The sequence below is a fragment of the Pongo pygmaeus genome, chromosome 14, assembly GCF_028885625.2.
Source record: "Pongo pygmaeus isolate AG05252 chromosome 14, NHGRI_mPonPyg2-v2.0_pri, whole genome shotgun sequence".
Lineage (NCBI taxonomy): Eukaryota > Metazoa > Chordata > Mammalia > Primates > Hominidae > Pongo > Pongo pygmaeus.
This window is the reverse complement of record NC_072387.2, coordinates 108,731,484-108,752,723: the sequence shown is the minus strand read 5'-3', so window position 1 is coordinate 108,752,723 and position 21,240 is coordinate 108,731,484. Positions and strand designations below refer to the sequence as shown.

The 21,240-nt window shown below is 41.2% G+C and overlaps 1 protein-coding gene across 22 annotated transcripts in view; it reads left to right on the top strand.

The window, feature by feature from the left end:
- The window catches only part of DOCK9 (dedicator of cytokinesis 9), a 295,897-nt gene that overhangs the window by 247,187 nt on the left and 27,470 nt on the right, over positions 1-21,240 (top strand). For 11 of the 22 annotated variants that reach the window (XM_054446011.2, XM_054446023.2, XM_054446003.2 and 8 more), the window contains 8 exons: positions 5,328-5,443; positions 11,108-11,245; positions 11,361-11,543; positions 13,135-13,248; positions 13,369-13,584; positions 16,022-16,079; positions 16,967-17,035; positions 18,411-18,517. In XM_054446011.2, the coding sequence (XP_054301986.1) occupies positions 5,328-5,443; positions 11,108-11,245; positions 11,361-11,543; positions 13,135-13,248; positions 13,369-13,584; positions 16,022-16,079; positions 16,967-17,035; positions 18,411-18,517 (1,001 nt within the window). The remainder of the gene's footprint in view (positions 1-5,327; positions 5,444-11,107; positions 11,246-11,360; positions 11,544-13,134; positions 13,249-13,368; positions 13,585-16,021; positions 16,080-16,966; positions 17,036-18,410; positions 18,518-21,240) is intronic. The other 11 variants (XM_054446016.2, XM_054446010.2, XM_054446021.2 and 8 more) reach the window with 1 other exon arrangement.

The following is a 21,240-nucleotide window of genomic DNA, read 5'->3' as shown; positions in this document are numbered from 1 at the left end:
GTCTTTACTCTTTAATTTTGATAGGAAGTAGAATAGCAAATCCCCATGCCCAAATCCCATGATGCCCAAGTCTTAGCTATTTGAAAAACACCCTTAAAACACAGGTTTGTTGTTTAGGCCATCACTCAGGTGTATGGAAAATAAACTTTAGAACACTTAGGCCTTGACATATTTAGTGTAATCTGTGCTCATTGTGTATCAGTGGAAGAGATTTGTGTCAAATAAAAAATTGAGAGTGACAGCACAAAACCACAAAGGGAGGGTATACTGTAGGTACATGAACATGTATAAGTGTATATATGTGCATGTCTATAAACCACATTATGAGGTGAAAACTTAGTGAAATGTGTTTGCAAATAAGTGGTACATTTGCAAAATATATATAAAATAACACTATGTTTACTTTGATGTCATGTGTTCTAGGAATACATCAAGTTCATTTGCATAATTCATATTTCCCACTGTTATAATGCAGGGAACACCAGCCAAAAGGTAGCAGCGTGTAAAGAAAGTCTGGATTTCATATAATTTGATCTAAAAGGCAGTTAAAGATTACTGGATCAAGTTGCAGATAATATTTCAGATCAGAATCAGAAAGTATTTGCTAACTGAACTGGCCTTGCGTGGCATGTGCTGAGCTGCCTGTGAAGTTCATGTGGACACCTGCAGCTGGAGCTGTGCAAACAGACTGGAGCAGGCCCAGCTGGGGTATTGTCCAGGTCACTTAAGCATGCCATGAGGAGTTGGATGGCGTGGCTTGTCAGGCCCCATTTAACTCTGAAGTGTCTTTGTTGCCTAAAGCACAAGCAAGAAAATGAATATAGGTGATCATTAAATTCCTTTACTGTACATCATATTGAATTAATATGAAAAATACAGAGATGTAGACATCTCTGAGTTAAAATATTTTCCAGAAGTTTTAAAGCACGGATAATGTATCTTTAAAATTGGGTAAAATGTGCTTGGATGCTTTAAACATATACTCAAAATAGTAAATAAATGTTTGTGGCCAGGCACGGTGGCTCACACCTGTAATCTCAGCACTTTGGGAGGCTGAGACAGGCAGATCACTTGAAGTCAGGAGTTCGAAACCAGCCTGGACAACGTGGTGAAACCCCGTCTCTACTAAAAAAATAAAAATAAAATAATAATAATGCAAAAAAATCTGGGCATGGTGGTACACACCTGTAATCCCAGCTACTCAGGAGGCTGAGGCAGGAGAATTGCTTGAACCCAGGAGGTGGAGGTTGCAGTGAGCCGAGATCATGCCACTGCACTCCAGCCTGGGTGACAAAGCAACACTTCGTCTCAAAAAAAAAAAAGTTTGTTTATAAACAGGACACTTATTTCCTTGATTCTGAGATATGTTTCCTTGATTCTGAGGCACAATTTTGCACAACTTTCTAGTATTTCCAAAGTTGGGTATATCTTACACATTACATTGGATATGGTAGTCTGTCATTGATGGGTGTTTCTTGAAATTGATGGGGTCTCAGAGTTGAGCAGGTCTGATACAGTGTACGTTTAAAGTCAGTCATTTGTAGTATTCTTACAGAGGATTTTAAGATGTGTGGTATGTTTAAACCAAGTATTTTCACTTGGGGCCTTTACTTTATATGAGGTCCCATTTTCAGATGCAACTAAACATTAGGTTTAAAAAAGACACAGGGAAGAGAAATCTGATGGTATGACACCTACCTCCTGAAGCATAAATTCTTAGATTATAGCCCGCATCTCCACAAGGCATTCTGAGCATATTTGTTTTCTTTGTCTGTGGATTAAAGGGCAGATATCAAATGACGTAAATTTTGCCTTGGGGTATCACTATTTATTCTATTCTCTACTGTTTGCCAGTCTGTGAGGAAAACCTTTTTAGCAATAAAAATTGGATGGAAATGAATAATAGATTGTGTAGATGTTGATCAGTTTGATATTTTGCAAAAATGTTTGAACTCAATAAAACCATATGCCATGAGTTGATATCTAGGAGACTAGGTCTTCTACATTTGGAGAGTTCTTTCAGCAAGAAAATTCCTTGTTATTTGGTATTTATATTTTCTCATAAAATTTACTGTGTTTCTGGACTCATGTTATAGGCTAGAGGGGGAAAAAGTCAAAATACAAACAAGAATTTTAGTTGCATAAAGAGTGAAGGTGGCTATCAACATGGAAGTGCCCCCTATAGGAATATGTCTCTGACCTACTCTTCTATCCCAAATGTCCTCTGGTATTCAGAAAAGGCGTGTGGCCTCAGGCTTCTGTCCTGCCCATCGCATTACCTCTGATGTCATGGTGGTGGGGAGGGAGGAGGTTCACCGATGTGTCAGCATTATTCATTTGAACTATGCAGGTAAAGTGAGTTTGTAGAACAGGGTTAGGTTAATTCAGTATAGACAAATTTCATCCTTGGCCCCTGAGTATTTGAAAGATTTGGGGGCTTTAGAATAAGTCTTGTCAGGATGACAATAGCATGAAAATTGTATAAATTTGAGCAGTGAATCCGAAGGAATGTAAAGCATCCCGGGGCATGTGTGTCAGAGATAGCACATCCCTGCAGAAGTCCTGCAGCTCTGTCCCTGAAGAGCCTGGCTGGAGGGAATCAGTGCAGGGCCCCAGGCACCACGGCCCCCTAGTGGAAATCAGTGTGCTTCACACCGCACTCCTTACTTGCCCGGGTCAAAAGCTGCTTAATCAGCTTTCAAAACATCGCCAACCCTTAGTTTAAGAAATTTCTCTGCGTCTTCTTGGATTTACTAGCTCAGCTTCATTTTCCTGTGTTGGTCTATACCATGGTGATTGTTGATTCAAGTCCCCCTCCTGCGCAGCTGTGTGCCAGGCCTTGAAACAGTCTCAGTCTCTGTGACTGGTTCAGCCTCTCTATGCTGCCAATTATTTTTAGGGATTTAAAAAAGTAGCACTAGCTCAGGAATCCTGCTGATTTTTTAGATGAAACAGTTGGAGGAAAAGCAAAGCATAACAAAATGTGGCTAAAAGGACCATTTCTTTTAGATTCCTGTATGACTCAGGCAAGCATACCGATGTCTGTATGAATCTGACTCTAAAGGAGAGTAGATGGTGTAATAACATTTCCCAGTACCATGTTTCCATATGTGTATACATAATTATAGAATAACTTAATTAGCATAGTCCATTGATGATATGTTTTAAAACAGCACATGGCCAAATTCTAATTTTTAATTGTTGCTGGCTTTCAGCCAGGAGTAGTTAAATTCTATGGGAGTTCTTCAGGCCATCTCATTGGTAATGATCACCTAGAGGCACTTCACCTATTGGTGATCTAGACCGAGAAAAGGACAGTTCTTTGCAGAGAAAGAAATTAAAATAAAGCCAGTTCCTTGTTAAAATTGAACCCAGACGAAAACTCATTCGGGGCAAATGGTAGCCCTCAGGAAAGGATGCCTTGGACCTGTGTGATCATTTTGGTTGGTCTGATAACAGGTGTTGTATTTCTTGTGTGTGCCCTCTTACCAGAGTATGTGATCACTTTAACAGTCATCATCGACCTGTTTGTTTTCCTTTCATTGTCTCTGTATCTTACCAAACAAACCTCGCTGAATAAAGTCATGCCTTGGCTTACCATCATGGCAGTACAAGTAATATTAGTACCCCAACATATCCACCTTTCTTTTCTCTGGGAGATTTCATACCCCAAAAGCAAAAAATGAAATAGAACTATCATGGTGTGAGATGTGTTACAGATCCTCACTAAATTTGGAGAGACGTTGGCTGTGCTGCAGAGTGGAAGTGACGTGATCCACAACAGGATCTCAGCACCACCTTTGTAAAAGCAAAGCAGCATTGGATAAAAGCACACAACAGCATTTCTATCATATTTTAAGAAGCACTTCTGTAGCTTTTAAAGCTCTTTTGTAGCCTTTTAAAAACCACTCTATAATTCTGACATTTAAGTCAGAATGATGTCATGCTAGTTACTTGATTTTCTCCCAATAATATGTACTGTGATACAGTGATCTGGATAAGGAATTTGGAGTGTAGATTCTGTTTTTTTCCCATTACTGGTCTCAAGAACATTCCCTAGGTTTTCTGTACTTCATTTTCTTGATCTATGTACAAAATGTCCTCCTCTCTGGAGTATTAGGAAAATTACTTAAGTAATGAGGCGTTGCTTTAATTTTGCTCCTTGGAGAAAGACATTACATCGTGTTTTATTAATTGCCATCTTTCTTTGTAATCTAGATCAATACTGTAACATCTTTGCATCCCTATATGTATTTCTGCTAATGCATACCATTTCATAATTTAATCTCAACTTGTATGTCAAATTGCATTTATATCAGTACTAAATTGATTTTGCCACATATAGAAGATTTCCGTTTGTATTTAAATTATGTGTGACTAGGCTAAATTTAAATGACAGATTCTTCAAGTCCTTTTCTTTTTCTAAACATTTCTTTCAGACATGTTGGCTTTTATGCTTTTTCTTAAAGCAAGTAGAATACTATGCACAGCGCAGTCAACTCTTGATTATCATTCACGAGCTTGCTGATAACATAGCTCCTGATGTTATTGACTTAACACCTCCATAGCACTCACTGTGTGCCAGGCACTGTTCCAAGAGCTTCACAAATATTAACAAATTTAATCCTCACCACAACCCTTTGAGGTAGATAATGTATTATCCCCATTCTACAGATGAGGCAACTGAGGTTGTAAAGGGGCCAAATAACTTGCCAAGGCCACACAGCTGGTGAGTGGCAGAATGGGACTCAGTGACCAGCAGCCTGATCTCAGGCTCATTTTCTTAACCTGTATTGTGCTGCTGCCTCCATCTACATGGGAAGCTTTGGAAATCTTAGCCTCCACCAGCACTCCTGCTGGATAACAGAATCGATCAACGCCTGTCTTGGTCCAAGTCCTGTCTCCACTGTTTACTACCTGTATGACTTTAGACAAGTTTAGCCTTTCTATGCCTTCATTTCCTTATCTCCACCAAGGGTTCAACAATGTTCATACTTCACAGGGCTGTTGAGGGATTAAATGAGAGAATATGTGTAAAGTTCATAGAGTCATGGCTGGTACACAGCAAGTGCATAATAAGTGTTTGCTGTGGTTATTGCCCTTTCAGAGTGGGAAAAAAGTTGTAGTTGTATTGAAACATTATTACTACTTTCTTCCTTTCTTCCCCTCCCATCCCCCCACCCTCAAAAAAAAAAAAGGCAAACACAGAGACAAAGTCCCAAAGTGGGCCTTCTGGTAAATAATCAAAAGTTGACTGTGCCTACCCCATCCTGCCAGCCTTGCCTTCTGAACCACTAGGCAGTAATCTTGTGATGTAATTCATGCAGGCTATGGCCACTCGGATGCAGATGTTCTGCACCAGTCATTACTTGAAGCCAACATTGCTACTGAGGTTTGCCTGACAGCTCTGGACACGCTTTCTCTATTTACATTGGCGTTTAAGGTTTGTATCAATCTGCTGTTCGTGGTCCTAGTTTTACCTTTCTGCTTGGTAAGCTCAATGAGCACAAACTTACTGTGTTGCATTTTTACTTCAGCAATTATTTTTGTCCCTGTAAGGAAACCATTAATCTTTAAATTCCTTTAATGAAATCATTCCACAGTGAATGGCTTGAATGCCCTGAAATAAAATTTAGCTGGTCAGTGTGTGCTGCGTGCTTGGGTGTGGTGGAAACACGGTCTCTGGAGGCAGTTAACTCTTGGCTCGAACCTTGAGGATGATGAATATAGGCACCTAATCAGGCATTTCTGCCTTGAATATCTTTAAATATATCCAAATGTTATAGCATTTAAATTAGATTTTTATGTAGAAAGGAGCAATAAATACAGACACATTCATCTTTTCAGTTTTTTATCTGTTACTACATTAAATGATAAAAACGTTTTGGAGATAGAAAATGAAAGGGTTTTTTTTTGTCTTGTTTTTAAGTTTTAGCAAGTAATATTCAAGTAGGTGGAGATGGACTCTTCAGCCACTCTTCTGTTTTTAGGAACCCAATACTTCTCATTCTTGCTAAATGATTACTTCCATTTCTAGCATAGAAGGGAGAAATCGAATGAGTGTTTATATGCCATAAATATTGGAACGGTTTGCTTATTTGCAAGGGTGTTTGGGAAATAGGACCCAAATCATTCTCTGCTTTACTTGTCTCCACTACTCATAAAGCACATTCTTTTATTAGGAAGAATAATGATAGTTTTCCTGATGTCGTGTCACTTTATTATTATATACCTTTACTCTCCTTAGCCGCCACCCCACTCTTGTCTCCATGAAACTCATTACTAGGAGCCCAGTTGAGAGATGGGGAAACGAGCTTAAAGAAAACGAGCTCAGGGGTAGGAGCGCCTCATTACCTGGAGCCTCCACTACGGGGGCTCTCAGAGTGTGGTGTCTGGGCCAGCAGCCACTGCAGCCCTGGGATCATGTCAGAAATGGAAATCCTCAGGCCACTACCCAGACCCACTGAATCAGAAACTCTGGACGTGAGACCTGAACATCATAGTGGCTCTACTAGAAACATAAAAGAGGCTTCGGAACCTCTCTTTTCTTTTGGGTATTTTTAGTTAAAAATTCTTAGTAAATAGGCAAGGAAGGTTTTAAAAGTGAATATCTGGCCATGCACACCTGTATCAGTCTCAAACATGAATCATTAAGTTCAGAACAGCAGTGGCAACGCCTTCTTCCCCTCTCCACCTGTGCCCCACCAGGTAAATAAGCAGAAAATTCTGGAGCTGCAGAGCAGTATCATGGGGTGAGGTACAGGCACAGGGGCACAAGTGCAGTCTGAGTGGCACCTAGAGAACAGTGACGGTTTCCTTACCGAACAACCGAACAGCCTGCAGTTCTAATTCAGCCCCCTTTAAGTTGCTTGCTTAATAGTAAAGAAGAGGGGCCTGGTGAAGTGGCTCACGCCTATAATCCCAGCACTTTGGGAGGCCAAGGCAGGCGGATCACGAGGTCAGAAGATCGAGACCGTTCTGGGCAACATGGTGAAACCCCATCTCTACAAAAATGCAAAAAAATAGCCAGGCGTGGTAGCGCGCACCTGTAGTCCCAGCTATGGGAGGCTAAGGCAGGGGAATCGCTTGAACCCGGGAGGCGGAGGTTGCAGTGAGCCAAGATTACACCACTGCACTCCAGCCTAGCGACAGAGCAAGACTCTGTCTAAAAAAAACAAAAAAAAAGAGTGATAAAGAGTATTTGTCACTATTTCTGGATCTCTAAATATCTGGCCTCCAGTCTCGGAATGGGAAGGTAGTAGGAGTTCAGATGTGAATTCCAGGTTAACAGTAAGCACTGTTACCTGTGTTTGCTCCTCACCGGTCCTATGGCAAAGGGCCTGATCCCTGAGACACCCAAGGAAGATTGAGCTTCTAGAGCTAAGGTGATCTCTGTCCAGGTTTATATGCCTGCATGCAAAAAATGTTTCCTGTTTAAAGCTCAGCACCCCCCACTGGGAGGTGGGTGAATGTATGGTGCACTCTGTGGCATTACTGGATGTTGGGCCATGTGGTAAGACAGGCTTCCCTGGCTTAGACTCACAGATATGAGAGGCCCATTGGCACCGCAGCCACTGGGATCTTTCTTTGCAAATATTTACTCAGCTGAGGCATCAGTTGGACCATATCAGAAGAGATACAACTGTGAGTGAGCTAACATAATTCAAGAAAGTCATCTTTAGCAGGTGTAGCTCTGTGGTTACTGACTCTCTTAATTGGCCGCATCTAATAAATTGCCAAAGACAATCCAGAAATCAATTTCCTAATAAGATAAAATGTTTGAAAGATTTATGCTCAGAATTCTGGTTATTATTATGACATTAGCTTCCTGCTATGTACTGAGTGCCTTCTGTGCCTCAGGCATTAATCTTCACAACAGCTCTGCCTGGTAGATCGAATTATTCCACATTTTACAAATGAGGAAGTCGTGGCTGGGAGAAATTAGGAAATTTGCCCAAGATCACTACACAACTGGCCTGTCCAAAGGTCTTGTTCACCACTAAGTCAGATGTGTGTGAGTGTGTTTGTGTGTGTGTGTATGAGAGAGAAAGATGAAGTGAGTTGAGTAAAGATTGAGGTATTTGAATGATCTCTTATACAGACAGAAGAAGAAAATTACCAAACACTTAGCAGGTATCAGATATATACAAATCTGGACACGTTCACACATGTTATCTCACTTAGTACATAAAAGGGTTTGTTTTATAAACAGGTTGTCACATGCAGAAAAATATGGTTTTTCTGATGTCTATTATTAACACAATCCAAAACCAATGCTGGCCTTCAAGTAGTTTATAATATTTTTAATGTGTTCACAGATTTAATCCGGAAATGTGTTTTTAGCAGTTCCATTTTTAGTGCCTCTTCTTAATTTGAACTGCACAGTGAGGACTAACACATAATCAGGAGCAATAGGAACCAAGACAGGGAGGAGCACATGGGCAGTCGGAGGCTTACAAGGCAGCTTGTGATCTGCTTTGCACAACGAGGAGCCTGGTCTGCAGACACATGAGGCTTAAGTCATCTTAGCAATTGGCAAGCATCTGTAACAGAAATGGCTCTTCTACAAACTGATTTTTTAATGTTATTTTAAAATAATTGTGTACATAAAACTGTCTGACTGGGAAAAGTTTGCTGTCTTAAATTAACTTTGTTCCAGTTACCTTATTTTGACACCTAAGGTTTGTTTTCCTCTGTGTTCCTGGATCTTTTAGGAATTATTGATACTGAGCATTCATTTTCTGAAAGGCTCGTCTCCTGGATCAAGCACCGTAAGAGACCATGTTACAATGGTCAAACCTGAATCCAAGACAGAGAATTCCTAGAGAAGCAGTCTCCACTTTATTGCCAGAAATAAGCCATGCCTTTATATTATTCTAATGTGTCATTTAGTTTCCTAAGTGAAAATTTCCCATCTTCAGCAAGAGTCTATAGGGATAAAAAGATAGAAATAAGATATCCTGCCTTGTATCTGTGGATATTTCTGAGTGGAACAGTTAAGGCTGATTTGTGTTTTGCTCATTTTGCCCCGTGAGCCTTTCTGAATGTTCAAAGATGTGTTTGTATTTAGTGTATGTTACCTTCTATTTGATGAGAAAGCAGCAGGAGGACACAGAAAAAGAGGGAAGAAAAGTGATTGGAAAATAAAAGCAAGTAATTAGGAAACTGGGGTGTGTCTGGGACAAAAGGTCCTTTACCTGTTTAAGTGGAGGTTATTTACGTCTTTTTAAAAATAAATTTTATTGTATATATTTGAAGTTTACAACAGGTTATGGGATACATAATGTAAATGAGTTTTAAGTCCATTCTTGCAAACAAGTTTTGAGATCAGAGCTGTAGAGGACTGAATCCTGAAAATGAGAAGTAAAAGCCATGACCATAGAGCGGGAAAGGAGGAGAAATTGAACTCAAGTAGAGAAACATGGGAAAAGTGGAGAAACATTAGAAACATGGGCCGGTTCAGACAGCAGAACTGGGAAGCTTGGGAATTTTTGTAGAAACCGTATCTCCTGGATAGCCTCAGCAAAGAGTGCTAAGAAAATGAAAGCTCACCTCCAGATTCACCCAAACCTTAATCCAGTCATAATTAGGAATGTAAATACATTGGAGAAAAGCAAGGCTTTCAAACTACGGCTCCTGAGAAAATGGTGTTCATAGATAAAACTTGTAAGCAGTTCCCCAAACACTGGAAATCACTTTTTTTTTTTGGTGAACAGCTGCTCATGGTTGAGAATTAGATCATATTCATTTAGTTAGTCCCACTTTCTGCTCATTAAATTGCTCCCCTTTCACATGATGGAATTCAATATGGTACCTTAGTATTTCATGATAGAAAGAGCACTGTGAATTCCAGGTGTTCTGCCAGCTGTGATAGATCCACAATTCACTGGACCTAAAAAAAAACAAAAACTTACTCCTTGAGGAAAAATTTCCCTCCAACAACAAGACAAAGTAGATCTTGCTCTGAAACTATGACTGCAACCATAATTTGCTATGTAGCAAAATTATATGGACATAAGTTACCCCTGTTCCTTTGGCCGAATTGTAAGATTGGTTTGAGATACTGGCCTCTTGACATTTTTTTTTTATTAATGTCAAGTCTGCCTACTTGTGCAGAATGCACACACCTATCGTTCCCCGACAGAGCTTTGTTCAGACAGCTTGTCCATATTGGAAGGTGGTGGTGTGTCATTTAGTGTTGTGCACATTAGACACGAAGTTCATCCTGGCTGCTTGCTGGGCCGCGCCTCTAGCTGCTGTGTATATTCTACAGTTGATGGGAGTTGTAGCCAACCAGGCTTCCAAAGTGTTTAATCTGTGTGAATTTTCTACTGACATGAGGAAATCTTGAATGACTAGAAGCAAATTATAGTCTTCTTGTTTTCTTTGATAAGTAAAATCCACGAATGTCAAAACCCTACTAGATACCGTCTACTGAGCTAGACCAAAGTATGCATCAGATGGTTTCTACACTTGATCTCATGTCTTCACAGTCACTGTTCAAGGTCAGTTTTAGGGTTATCATTTTACAGATGAGGATACTGAGACTCAGTTTACCTGTGCAAATTCATGCCTATGATAAGTGGTACCTGACCAAAGCCTGTACATTTTCCATCTTACCAAACTCTCTGATTATTCATAGCTTAGCAGAGTGCCTTAGAGGCCTGGGGAGATCACTTTTCCCTTTTTGATGACCTGTTTCATATACCTTACTTGAGTATTTTTTCCCATCTATAATTAACGCATACCTGTAATGGCACTTCTCTGTTGGAATTAAGATGTCACAAATGACACCTCTGTATCAGCTGCTGGTAGACAGTAAAAATGAGGACATATTAATAAATAGAAGCCCAGTCAGTACTAAGCAAGTGTTCCTTTCAACTCTATTACAGTTTGCTGGGAGGTTTATCCCCAAAACATAAATATATTGATAGATTTGTTTGTTCTACAAGAGAATTCTGTACTTTCCTAGAGGATTCAAGGCAGAGTTTGTTTAAAGTGTAAGTTGTCTTAATACTTAGAAAATGTAATTCTTGAGCCTGAAATTGTGTGAAACCTACTAGAGGTGACTGGTATGTCTAACAAAGCCGTCAATGTGTGTTTTAAGAACCAGCTCCTGGCCGACCATGGACATAATCCTCTCATGAAAAAAGTTTTTGATGTCTACCTGTGTTTTCTTCAAAAACATCAGTCTGAAACGGCTTTAAAAAATGTCTTCACTGCCTTAAGGTCCTTAATTTATAAGGTAAGTTGCTTTATGGGCGGTGGTTAGATGTTTTCCTTCTTCCCCCAGAATTGAAGAGTACATTACCGAGCACTGACCTGTCTGTGGTTTATCTGCTTCCTCTCATCCTGTCTAGTTTCCCTCAACATTCTATGAAGGGAGAGCGGACATGTGTGCGGCTCTGTGTTATGAGATTCTCAAGTGCTGTAACTCCAAGCTGAGCTCCATCAGGACAGAGGCCTCCCAGCTGCTCTACTTCCTGATGAGGAACAACTTTGATTACACTGGAAAGAAGTCCTTTGTCCGGACACATTTGCAAGTGCGTGTGGTTTAGCTTTCCAATACAGATTTACTCTGTGGAATCCTGCTGTATCAGGAAAACTTTGAGTATCACATTGACCAATTTACCTTGTCATAAAGATACTGCAAGATCTGGAAAACTGGGAAGCCACATTTGCTGCCTTGGTTTATTTCATGTTCCATTACTATGATATGGGCCCAAGATGCGTTTCTGTTGGTAAATTGACATTTAAATATTGAATCAATATTGGACTGACTAAAATTCCATTGAATCAAGAAGTATTAGAACGTATGTGAGGATGCTTAATAGTAAACATTTTAGATAAGGAACAAAAAGCCCAACTGAAGTGGTTCTTTTCTGTCTTCTATCTGCTGACGATCTGCTATCTCTCCAGAGTTAAAGCATCCTAAATTCTCTGCTCTGAGAGCCAGCCAAGATAATGACCAAACTTGTGTATTTTTGTAAACTCTCTTTTTCTACAAACACATGGTAGGTGTCCCTTTTCCATCTCTGCATTTAATCCTTTTTTTTTTTAAACAATATTTATTGTCCGCATAGGATTCATGGATACAACCATGAACAAAACAACCCTCTCCCAGCCCTCATGGAGTGTAGTCTAATGGAGGTCACAGACAAGCCCTGGAACTCTGAGAGTACAAGTGTGACCACTGTTATTGTAGAGGAACTTGAGTGTATCAGGAGGGGCACCTAGAGGATGTGAAGGATGCATAGGGGCTCATGGTTGAAGATCGGTGAGCATGTTCCAGGCCTCAGTGAACCACGGGGAAGCACCCGTCTGGGGAACTAGAGATGTTCCTTACTGCAGAGTTTAGAATATGGGTGAGAAGGAGTTGAGGAGGACCCATGGTGGCATATCCAAATCATTGCGTATTTGGACAGATCTTCTGGACTCCTGTGTTGATGATGGGTCAAGGGTAGCCTAGACCTCAGCTAGGGAGACCATTGTCAAAGCTAGGTCAGAGAGGATGGTATCTTAGACCAGGGATGGTGAGGTAAGAAGAAAGAGGAGATTGAGTTGACAACATTTGGTGACTGATTGTAACTGGGTGTGGTGAAGGAAAAGGAGAAATAAAGATGGACTCCAAGCTTTATCTCAAGCAACTGGGTAAAGGCAGTGCTATTCATAGAGCCCAAAAAAGACAGAGCCCCCTGTGGCATAGTTAATCTATCCATGTTCTGATAAAGTATTGCAAAGGACAGTCTACCCATAGCATATTTAATACATTTAAGTTCAAACTGAAAACTGAGAAATAAATCATGTCCCCCTCTTGGTTAGAGAAGGTAATAGGTAAGTAACTATCCAAGTGGATGGGCTTATCTCATTTTCCTTCTCCCTTTGCTCTCCTGATCAGCGTTTTGCTTTGCAAACAGTGTTTTTTAAGGATAGCAGAATCACTTTCTGTAATTATTCTTAAAGGGGAAGAAAATACCTCAGACGTTGTTTCCTACACTGGAGCGACCCCTGCTCAAAGCACCCCCCAACCACCATTTTGCCGGGTCCTTAGGCACATCCTAACTGAACGCAGAAGCCCAGCCTGGGCAGTCATTTGAAGGTAAATTGATTTGCTTATGTTTGTGTGTCCCTAAGGTCATCATATCTGTCAGCCAGCTGATAGCAGACGTTGTTGGCATTGGGGGAACCAGATTCCAGCAGTCCCTGTCCATCATTAACAACTGTGCCAACAGTGACCGGCTCATCAAGGTGGGTAGCCTGGCCCATGTTAGTTTCACCCTGAGACTCTGCGTCAGCACCTGAGGTGCTTGTGGACAGGCAGCAAACAGAGGAAGCCATGTGTCCTTTCCTCTTCCACCCTTGTTTTAGCACACCAGCTTCTCCTCCGATGTAAAGGACTTAACCAAAAGGATACGCACGGTACTAATGGCCACCGCCCAGATGAAGGAGCATGAGAACGACCCAGAGATGCTGGTGGACCTCCAGTACAGCCTGGCCAAATCCTATGCCAGCACGCCCGAGCTCAGGAAGACGTGGCTCGACAGCATGGCCAGGATCCACGTCAAAAATGGCGATCTCTCAGAGGTAGTCCTGCCAGCCGCTTGAACGGGTTTTTGAAAAAACCAGTGAGGCCCCATTCACTTAAAAAGCCAGTTTTGAGAAAAGTTATTCCATTAATCAAAAACCAATGAAAATTATGCAAAACTTTAAACAGTATGAAGCTTAGGCTGACTTCATAGTTAGCTGAGCATTTTAATAATTTAAAACAAATTGTAAGGGGTTATTTTTCTCACCAAAGAGCATTGTTTAAGCTCTTAAACCTATTTATACAGTTTCCTGCTAATTAAAATACACATCAAAATTCCTCTGTAGTTCTAAAATTCAGCTATTTTATGATCACATGAATTCCTCCTGTTATTTAAGGTAATGACAGGTGTTGGTTTCTCCTCTGTGAGGTAGTCCATTTCCTTTTGTGGATGCAGTAGGTATTCCAGCATTCCCTTTTATGCAGAGCTGACGTGTTTCAATATGTAGACTGCATGGCTGGGAGTTAGGTGTGTGGGCTCCAGTACAAGTAATACTGGACTTTGAATCCAAGATCCAATATTAACTAACTCTGTGACATTGAGCCAGTTTTTTAACCCCTCTGTTGCTCAATGACATCATCTGTAAAATGGGGAATTGAAGAAAACAATTGGCTGTGAGGCAGTCTGTGCTCCTAGGAGAACTCGTTCAATGTCTGTGCCTGAGATGTTTAGCTATGATCAACAGTATTACTATAGCAAGCAAGTTTTGACTTTTAAACTTTTATAACTGTTTGAATTAATAAACATACTCTAAGTCTGAAAATTTTAACTATTTTTACATATTTATTTTTCAAGGAGTTCAATATGCTAAAAAGTACACATTAACGTGACAGTTTTGACTACAAATTTAATGTAAACCACACATTGGCCATAATAAAAAGGAATAACTAAGAGAAGTAATTTTTCTGTCATTCTAAGAATTTAAGATTCTTTAATGACATATGTGGCCTAGGTCTCAAAAAAAGAAAGGAAGAACTCACTGAGCTTCAGCTGTTCCTCTGTGAATTCGTTTTACATGGCTGCCGTAACAAAGTACCCAGACTGAGTGGCTTCACACAGAAATGTATCCTCTCACAGTTCTGGAGGCAGAAGTCCAAGAGTGCGGTGGCAGCAGGGCCACATTTCCGAATGTCCTCGGGGAGAACCTGTTCCATGCCTGTCCCTGAGCTCTTTGTGTTGCCAGCAGTCTTGATGTTCCTTGGCTTGTATCCACATCCCTCCAGTCGCTGCCTCCGTGGTCGCATGGCATCCTTCCCCATGTGTCTGTGTCCCTGCATCTCCTTTCCTCTTCTATGACACCAGTAATGTTGAATTTAGGGCCCACGACACACCAGTATGACCTCATCTTAACAAATTACACCTAACAGAGCCTGTTTCCAAATAATATCACATTCTGAGGTCTCAGGGAGGCCATGTTTGGGGGGACACTACCCAACCCAGTATACTCAGTGAATAAGGGACGAAAGCAGCTAATTTATAAGATTTCTTATTGCCCTTGCCATGTCTGGTTTTGTGTATGTGCTCAGTAACCCGTCATGTACTTTCCTGCCTGTTCAGTGCACGTGACCCTGCTGTGCACTGCAAGAGGGACACACATGGGAGGCATGAACTCTGCCTCTGAGGACTGGACAGTGCATAACTCCACTCTCCAACAGACTTCTCTCTGCACACATCAGAGTGCATGCCACACTGCTAACATTCGTTGACACACATGCACGTGGAGCAGCCTCTGCTGGTGTGTGTTGGCTAGCTGGGGTGAGGGTCTAGACAGAGGGCACCACGTGGTGGCGCTCACCCCGCTGACAGGCACAGAACTGCATGCTTAAAACCTTGCAGCGGGTTTGTTTCTAACAGCTGTCTTTGATCTTTATAACACCATGGCAATTTGGTGAAAAGAATTTCTTTTTTCTTTCAATTTAAGATATGTATAATGTTACCTATTTGAGATTAAATTATGATTTTTATTTAGAATTTTATGTTTGGAAAAAATTATAACTTGCTCTTAATTTTTAAGTCAAGCAAAAAATATATTAGCACCTGAAATTTGAGCCATTCTCTCAGAATCTAGGGAGGAGCACATGTTTTCTTCAAAGCATCCTCTTTTCGCTTTGAGAGAAATGATGCAGAAATATTAGGTATAGTAAGAGAAAAATGCTGCTTTTATCTTTTACTTTACAAATGTAATAATTCTATATAGAAACAAGCCTCAGCAAATTTACTGCCATTTATCTCAACTCCCAATTAATTTCAAATTTTCAGCTTATGTGAGTGGTTCCACTCTCTTCAAAAGGTAAGATATCAGCTATTAGAAATACTAGGTGGTGCATTGAGATCTAATATACACGTTCATACATTGATTAGATTTCTGTCTGTGTGGGAGCATTATGACATGCTGTTATGAATGATGATTCTGAGGCATGTGTCTTCTATTATAGGCAGCAATGTGCTATGTCCACGTAACAGCCCTAGTGGCAGAATATCTCACACGGAAAGGTAAGGAATTATTCCCATGTTTTGTGAAATTAATTAGTATAAAACCACACAAAGCAGCAGACAAGTGAGAGCCATTCAGGAAGATTGGAAGGTGGGGATTTGTGTGTTTGTGAAGTGTAGTCATTGTTTTATCCCCTGGCGTGATGTTTGCTTGAATTGGTGGGCACAGCAGAAATGCCAGGACTAGACAGAAAAGTAGATGGCATGTTGTCATGTAACCTCCTCTGATAGCTTCACTCTGCAAAAACTAGCTAATGAGTTTTGCATCTGGCCGAATCTAGAGCTAAGAAGATATTATTTTTCCCTTAAGATAGTTCCCACTGGAACGATTAGGCAATCAAAAAGTTGTAACGGGAGATTATCAGGCAGCATTTCTGCAACGCAGCCCAGCTGGCTTTATTGTCTAAGAAGGCAGCCTTTCTGGTGGAAACCTTGTCTCCCAGAGGAAGGAGAGGGGGCGAGGAGTGACGCTTCATTTGTGCACTCTCCGTTTGTTCCCAGATGAGCAGGCCATGAATTCTTTCACAGCTTCCCTTTGGTTAAACAGCAGGTGCTCATTTCCACTTCAAAATCAGCACAGCCCCAAATGGTGACATTTATTTTTAGAATACTGAGGTTCTTAGAAAAGCTGGTAGTCTGCGTGAGTTACATGGGAGAAACAGCAGCACCGGATCTGGGCTAATGAGGAATAGATGTATGAAGTGAGAAATAGTGTGAAACCAAAGATGCCGAGGCCACAAACTGTATATTTCTGGTGCAGCTGACTATTTGGAATGAAACAGCAGAGCCCCAAAGAGAAAAATTTTGAAAGGGCTCCATGTTCATTTAATACCAGTACTATTTCCTGTCGAGACCTTTTATCAGGTGATGCATTTCCTCATGTTTAGAAGCAGTCCAGTGGGAGCCGCCCCTTCTCCCCCACAGCCATAGCGCCTGCCTGAGGAGGAGCCGGGGAGGTGAGCCTGAGGATCAGCCCAGCCCCCGGGGACCCCCTGCCCTGGCCACCTGCCCTCCCGTGGTGGGGGATTTGCCCTTTTAACTTTGCATGGACAGACTTCACTCTCCTTCCCTCCTACTCTGTAGCTCTCTGGTTGGCTGGTGGTCTATTCCTGTGGGCACGAGAGGAAAGCACCTTGGCCACCATTTTTGTTATTCCATTGGCGCCGAGTTATGTGGTGAAATGTACTATGTAGCCTAGAGCATGGGTGGTTGGTTTTTTTAATTTTATAGTTTGTATGTTAATGTATCCTCAAGCTCCTAGATTAATGCTTTTCATGGGAGACTTGTTTCCATATAACAAAATAAAAACTAAACTGGGATAGTGGCAGATGCTGAATAATCCATGAATAGTGTAGAAACCTGGGATCATGTGCAGCAGAAAAATCTCTGACTTTAGGGATCTCCGTTTTCAAGGCTTGATTTCAGAATACCCTGTGTTCCTCTTTCTCCCTAAATGCAGAAGTCTCAATTCAAGTTTTTACTTCTGTTTTATTTTATTGTGAACAGTTATCTCAAAATAGAGTAGTGGAATATCTCATGCCCTTCTTCACTTGATCATTTTGCATAGCTGATGTGGTCCAACTGACTTAAAGCTGTTTTCCAGTGACTCTAAGATGAGGAAAGGTCCCAAATGGGCTGTCATTGCTTAAAAACACACATCCTTATCCCAGACATTGATCCTGCCTCTAAGCTAACACCATTTCCCCTTGGAGAATCAGAGTGCCCAGGCATCTATGCCCTCTGTTGATGCAGCCAGCCACCCACCCCGGGGCCTCTGGGGTGGGAACCAGCTAAGGCAGCCTGTCTGCTCACCATTATGGCCACGAAGCTACACCTGGATTGTGTGGGGAAGCTCTCATCTGAGAGATGTGTTCTTCCCCGGCCAGAGTGGGTGAGGTGACAGCTTGAAGGAAACAGTTCTTTTTGAATCATACATTTCTCCTATATTGGCTTTGCCTTCATTTTTCTTAGTATCTCAGCATGAGTCATCCTACCAAGACAAATTTTCACTTATTGTTATTTTACTATTAATTTGATTTAATACCTATTTCTCAGTTTATAGTTTAATATTTAGAGATTGCATACATTTTAATAAAGGTAGATAAAATTAAAAAGGGATAAGGAAAAGAAAGTGAAAGAGGTTAGGGTTCACTATAGGGAAGAAAAGCCACAGTAGCCCCAGGTACCCCCGTGAATGCTGGCCTGGTGCCTAAGAGATTTCAAAATCCGTTATTTCATTCAACACAGAAACACACAGGGCAGGAAAAACCCTCAGGGTTCACCCACGTTCAGGTTCCTAACTCTGACTGTCCCTCCTCCCTCTCTTCCTAGGCATGTTTAGACAAGGATGCTCCGCCTTCAGGGTCATTACCCCAAACATCGACGAGGAAGCCTCCATGATGGAAGACGTGGGGATGCAGGATGTCCATTTCAACGAGGTGCGTGCTTGAACTCACGTGGGCTTTCAGGTACTGCGGTGTCTGCGAGCCTGCTGTTTGCATTGCTAGTGCATCAGACCAGGGCTTTTTCCTCCCTGTAGCTGCTGCTTATACACGTAGCTCTAACTGAGATGATTCTCCAGACAACTGATGCAGAGCAGCAAAAGCTTCTGCCGTTCTCCCCTTCTAGGAGTGCCTCCTTTCTTTGGAAAGAGATCGTGAGGGGCTTGATTGTAATGAAGTGAGGCTCAGCGCTTGAGCGCATGCGGTAAAAGTTCCAATATGTTGGTCATAAAGTTTCTCATTCGTTATAGCAGTTAATTTCTCTGGCTCATGAGTTTTCTTAGTTTTAATCTGACTTTTAAATTAATGTCTCCAGCACCAGTCATCTCCCCAGGGCAAACTCAAAGGCATGAGAGGCCAGACTCGGGTCCTGGTCATAGCAACCCCTGTCTAGGGCCTTGGTCCCTGCCTCCGCTTGTGTGCTGTGGCCCAGGTCCTATGGGCCCTTAGGAGACAGGACCACCCTGTCCCACCCCCCACAGAGACCAGCAAGTTTGACATTAGATCACCATAGCAAGTTCTGCAAATTCCAGTTTCTTGCTAAAACAGGTTAGCCTTGCAGCCACTTATCTGTAACTGGAGAGTTTTGACATAAAACTAGATATTTGAATAAATGCTTTTCTGCTGGCATTCACTCTGTTTCGTTTTCCATGCCTAGCTGCCTGAAGGGTTCTTTGTGTGTACCTGCCTCCCGTCAGCCCAGGGCAGAATGAAAGAGCTGAGGGAAAGCTTTTTAATCCTGCCCATGTTTTAAGGAAATTGAAGTTGTCCAATTTCTCCCGTGGAGTGGAAGAGCAAGCCAAGAAAGGAGTCAGTCTCTTCCGCCTCTGCTGCACCTGCTTCATCCTGACTTCCAGGGCCACAGCGGTGTGGCATACGGTTGATACTGGGGCTTTTAACCATTCTCATGCCAGGGAGGCAGGCCCTTGAACACACATCCTCATGACATGAGCTAGGCCATAAGTCAGTGGTTCTCTAAGCATGGTCCTGGAACCTTTCAGTGAGTCTTTGAGGCGGTACTCTTGCTACTGAATGTCTGTGAGGCTAGGTTTTCTTTGTACGCAATGACCCAAACAGCCTGTCAAACAGGGTGTGTGCAGAATGGATGCACATTTGGGCTTATCCTGCAAAATCAGACAGTAAAGAGAGTTGTAAAGACGGAAAATACTACTACTCTTCACTCTTTTTATTTGGGAAAAATATCCTTTTTTATTTTAAAATGCTATTTTTAAAATATGTAATAGGTTTATTGTTTTCATTAAATTAATAAGTAAATCTTCTTAATTTTGTTTCAGTTTTCATATCTAGTATTGTAAATAATGAGAGAGAACATTCACATAAACTTTGAGGTCCTCAATAATTCTTAAAATCTACGAAGGGGTCTTGAACTCAAAAAGTTTAAGAACCACTGTTGTAAATTGTCTAGTCTCAAATGGCCCTCAAAATTAAAAACTAAGCATGAATTAAAAGGATAACATATTGAGTGTACTTCATGTTTAAATATTAAGATAATTTAAACCCCAATAAAATTTTCTAGGTATCCTACAAAAAAAGAAATAGATTGGTTATTACATGGTTTTAACAGTTCTGCTGTTTCTCCACCTTGAAAGGCCTGGGTGGATGGTCTTTTTTGTTTGTTTGTTTTACTTTTTACTCTCAAATATGAAACCTGCCACTGAAGGATCAAGGCCCACATACTCTTGGCTTTGAACTCCTCACTTCAGGCAAATTTCAACTGAGTTTTTCTCTGAGAAGAGGCATGACTGCATTGTCTCCTTGCAGAAACCACCCTGGCACCTCTGCCAAGTCAGACCTCTGGAGTGTACCATTTTGTTTGGAATTAGATAAGGAAAACAACGATGCCAGGAACAATTAAAGATTGGAAAGTAGACTATTTTTAGTTACCTATCCTGCAGAGCTGATAAAATGAAGCTTGCATTTGCTCATCTGATTGAGTAACAGGCTGAGATAGTTATTATGTTAGAGCCTAATGAATTAGCCTGTGAAATCAAGTGCATACAGCCTTGGGGAAATTGTGAATGGTGTCCCCTCTAAGTAATAACTAAGCCTGTGACAAGGACCCCTTTATCAGCTATTTTCAGAGGATGGATTCGTCACCTTGTCCTTGAAGCATAAACTTAGTAAATCTTTAACAAGGTCCATAGTACATGACAATCTGTGGTGATTAGGATGTGACACAGCAGGGTTATAAAGTCCTGAGCAAGCCTTGCACATCCAGATTGAAACTAACGGGAAGCAGAAAGACTAACGTGTTCTAAAAGACAGGAAAGCAGAAATTACCAGGCACGTTTTTGCATTGGCTGCCAGGATGTTGCAAGAAAAAGAGAGATGAAAATCTCTGCCGGAGAGGAAGGACTTTGGGGAAAATCTGATGGGAAATAAGTGTATAACACAGTTGAATAAAAATCATTGCCCTTTTCATCTACGTTATTAGATATAATTAAATGCCTGAGATGTTCTCCTAAAGTGATTTTTTAAGGGACACTACCTAAAAATACTGAATTCTCTTAGCAGCAGCCTCAGATGAGTTTTTATTGGTACCAATTCCACCAATTCTTGACTCTGATCCGAAGAGCAGACTCCTTTCCAGCTGCTTTTGATTAATAGAGAGAAACCTCCAATTCCTATTCACAATTTTG